The 3,057-nt window shown below is 49.3% G+C and overlaps 2 protein-coding genes across 2 annotated transcripts in view; both read right to left on the bottom strand.

Annotated features, from left to right (window-relative positions):
- Positions 1–98: 98 nt before the first annotated feature.
- LOC107044982 lies at positions 99–1,181 on the bottom strand. Its single transcript, XM_015267064.1, has one exon. The coding sequence runs from the start codon at positions 1,179–1,181 to the stop codon at positions 99–101; it is 1,083 nt and encodes a 360-aa protein (XP_015122550.1).
- A 6-nt stretch (positions 1,182–1,187) lies between these two features.
- LOC107044981 overlaps positions 1,188–3,057 on the bottom strand; it is a 4,901-nt gene continuing 3,031 nt past the window's right edge. Inside the window, exons 4-6 of the mRNA XM_015267063.1 lie at positions 2,412–3,036; positions 1,932–2,264; positions 1,188–1,846 (exon numbers count right to left, since the gene is read on the bottom strand). Of these exons, the coding sequence (XP_015122549.1) occupies positions 1,188–1,846; positions 1,932–2,264; positions 2,412–3,036 (1,617 nt within the window). The remainder of the gene's footprint in view (positions 1,847–1,931; positions 2,265–2,411; positions 3,037–3,057) is intronic.

Raw genomic sequence — 3,057 nt, 5'->3', positions numbered from 1 at the left:
ATGATTTTCGTAATTAGCCGAGCTTATCGACCTTGGTCTTGGAGAGGTTGGGTTGTGTTTCAAACACCCCGGGGGCATTCAATGTCAGGGTTGTTGAATTACTGGTTGTCGTTCTGTTGGTCTTCTTCGTCCTCTGGTTGATCTTCTTCTGGAGGCTGTTCTGGTGGTGGTGGGTCTGTTGGCAACAGACAGAGCTTGGCGATTGGTCGATCAAACTCCGAGTGGGTCGTTTTGATGTTCTGGAGGTTTGGTGACCCGTCTGGATGCGTGCCGACTTCTACCTTGGTGATTCTCACTTTGGCTAGCCTTGTAAGCCCATCTGCTCCTGGTTTCGTTGCTATGACTCTGGCAATTAGCCACTGCGTTGGTGGAAAGCTGTCTTCCATCATCAGCGCCATATTGCCAACCTCTATGTTCTGTTGACGTGTCTTCCCCTTGTAGATTGACTGGTACCATTGAAGACACTCTTTGGACCACCTGGACCAGAACTGGTGAATTATCTGCGTCACCAGGTTCCATCGTCGAATTTTGCTGGGGTTCTCGTTGACGTATGAAGACTCTGGCATTACATGGAGAGGCTCACCTATCAAAAAATGTCCTGGTGTGAGCACTTGGAGATCTTCTGGGTCGTCCGACATCGGACAGATTGGCCTGGAGTTTAGACAGGCCTCTATCTGGATCACTATGGTGTTGAGTTCCTCAAACGTTAGTGTTGTCTTTCCCAGGACTCTTTTGAGGTGATATTTTGTTGATTTCACGGCTGCTTCCCATTTGCCACCAAAATGAGAGGCTCTAGGTGGTGAGAAGCTCCATTGTGTCCCATTGGTGGCGAGAGCAACCTGAATTCGTTGATTTTCTCTGGAAGCTTGGTGATAGAGCCTTTCTAGAACTTCTGCTGCGCTGGTGAACGTGGTGGCATTGTCACTGTACATGACAGCTGGAATGCCCCGTCTTCCGGTGAATCTCTTGTAGGCTCCTAGGAAGGCTTCCGTGGTCTGCCTGTTGACGAGTTCTAGGTGAACTGCTGAAGTTGTGAAGCACACAAAAACTGCAATGTGCACCTGTCCTGGCTGTGCATTCGTTGGTCTCCACTTCAGGATCTGGAATGGACCTGCATAATCCACCCCTGTGTGGAGAAATGCTCTGGATGGTGAAACTCTGGTTGCAGGCAGCTGACCCATCTGTTGTTAAGCCTGCTTCCCTCGGTGTCTGGTGCAGATAGCACAGCGCAGAATGTACGCTCTGACTGTACCCCTGCCACCAAGTATCCAGTACCTTTGTCTGGTGTAGGCCAGCGTGAGTTGAGTCCCTCCGTGGAGGGTTCTGCGATGAGCTTCTTCGATCATCAGTGTGGTGAATCTCGACTGCCGTGGCAAGATTATTGGGTGTGTCTCTTCAGGGTGTAGGTCTGAGTTCTTCAGGCGTCCCCCAAGTCTCATGATGTTCAACTCGTCTAGGGTTGGTGTGAGCTTTGCTAATTGGTGACCTCGTGGTAGCTGTTGATTTCTCTGAAGCACACGAAGGGCTGAAACAAAGTACTGATTTTGTGTTATTTTTACCCAGAATAATCTCGCTTCGTTGAGTTCTCTTGTTGACAGGATTGGTCCCGGGGGCGTCGGCAGTCTCCTGAATCTGTCGATTGCCCTGTTGATAGTCGCTGTTACTGCTAGAAGCCGAGCCATCGAGCTGTACCTGGTGAGTAGCTCAGCAAGTTCGTTGACTTTTGGTGCAACTGAACGTGCTCGTGCTGGTTTCGCTTCCTTGGCCACTTTTGGGATGTCCATTGCTGGAGCATCAATTGTTGATTGTGGCCACTCTTCAGGATCCTGATTAATCCACTCAGGTCCTGACCACCAAAGTTGATGATCTGCTAGCTGACTTGGAGATATGCCTCTGGATGCGCAGTCGGCTGGATTTCCTTTCCCACTGACGTGTCTCCAGATGGCATTCGGGAGTTTCCTGGATCTTGACCACTCTGTTGTGGACGAAATCTTTCCACCTTGATGTGTGGCTTCTGATCCAAGCGAGTGTTACTGCTGAATCCGACCAAAGATGAGTTTCTGCATGGTCGAGCTGAAGCATCCTCTGTGTTGAGGCTACTAGTTGTGTTAACAAGAGAGCTGCTGTAAGCTCTAATCTTGGAATAGTCATGCGCTTGATCGGTGCTACCTTTGTCTTCGCGCAGACCATCACTGTTGAAGCTGGCTCGTTGATGTTCCTGGTGCGTATGTACACCACTGCACTCATAGCTACGGTTGAAGCATCTGCGAATCCGTGTAATTGAATGTTACTTTCTTTTGATGTTAAATTGAGCCATCTGGGTACAGCAACTTTGTCCAATTCTGTGAGTTCCTGGCGAAATAACTCCCACCGTTAAGTGTACTCCGTGGGGAGGGGGTCATCTCAATTACATTTGAGTTTCCAGAGATCCTGTAGGAGGATTTTCCCTTTTACGACGACTGGAGCGATGAAGCCCAAAGGATCGAAGATCTGAGCTATCTCTGAAGATACAACCCTTTTGGTGATCGTCTGTGTGTTGAAGTCTCTGGATTTATACCTGAATGTGTCGGACGACTGATGCCAACACATTCCAAGAACTTTGGTGACTGATTCTTCAAACTGGATTACGGCTTCCTCTGTTGATAATCCGAGCTCGTGCAATAGCCGTGGGCAATTGCTGCTCCATTTCTGAAGAGCGAAGCCTCCAGCCTGACAGAGTCCTTGTAGTTGCCAGACTATCTCCTTGAGTTCTGCTGCTGACTCAGCTCCGCCGTAGATGTCGTCAACGTACCGACCTCTGGTGATTGTCTCGACGGCTGCTGGGAAGCGGTGACCCTCATCCTCCGCTAATTGTTGAAGAACTCTCAGAGATAGCCATGGAGAACAGTTGAGACCGTAGGTGACTGTGGTTAGCTGATAGGAGATTTGTGGCTGATTATCATCCATCCACAAAATTCTCTGGAGGTCCCAATCGTCCCTGTGAACTCGTATCTGTCTAAACATCTTGACGATGTCGGTGCCAAACACGAGTCTGTGCTTTCTCATCCATGTCAAGAC

The sequence above is a fragment of the Diachasma alloeum genome, unplaced genomic scaffold (genome assembly GCF_001412515.2).
Source record: "Diachasma alloeum isolate Michigan unplaced genomic scaffold, Dall2.0 Dall_scaffold_00857, whole genome shotgun sequence".
Taxonomy (NCBI): Eukaryota; Metazoa; Arthropoda; class Insecta; order Hymenoptera; family Braconidae; genus Diachasma; species Diachasma alloeum.
Note: the sequence above shows the minus strand (reverse complement) of the source record. Positions and strands in the feature narration are given on the sequence as shown.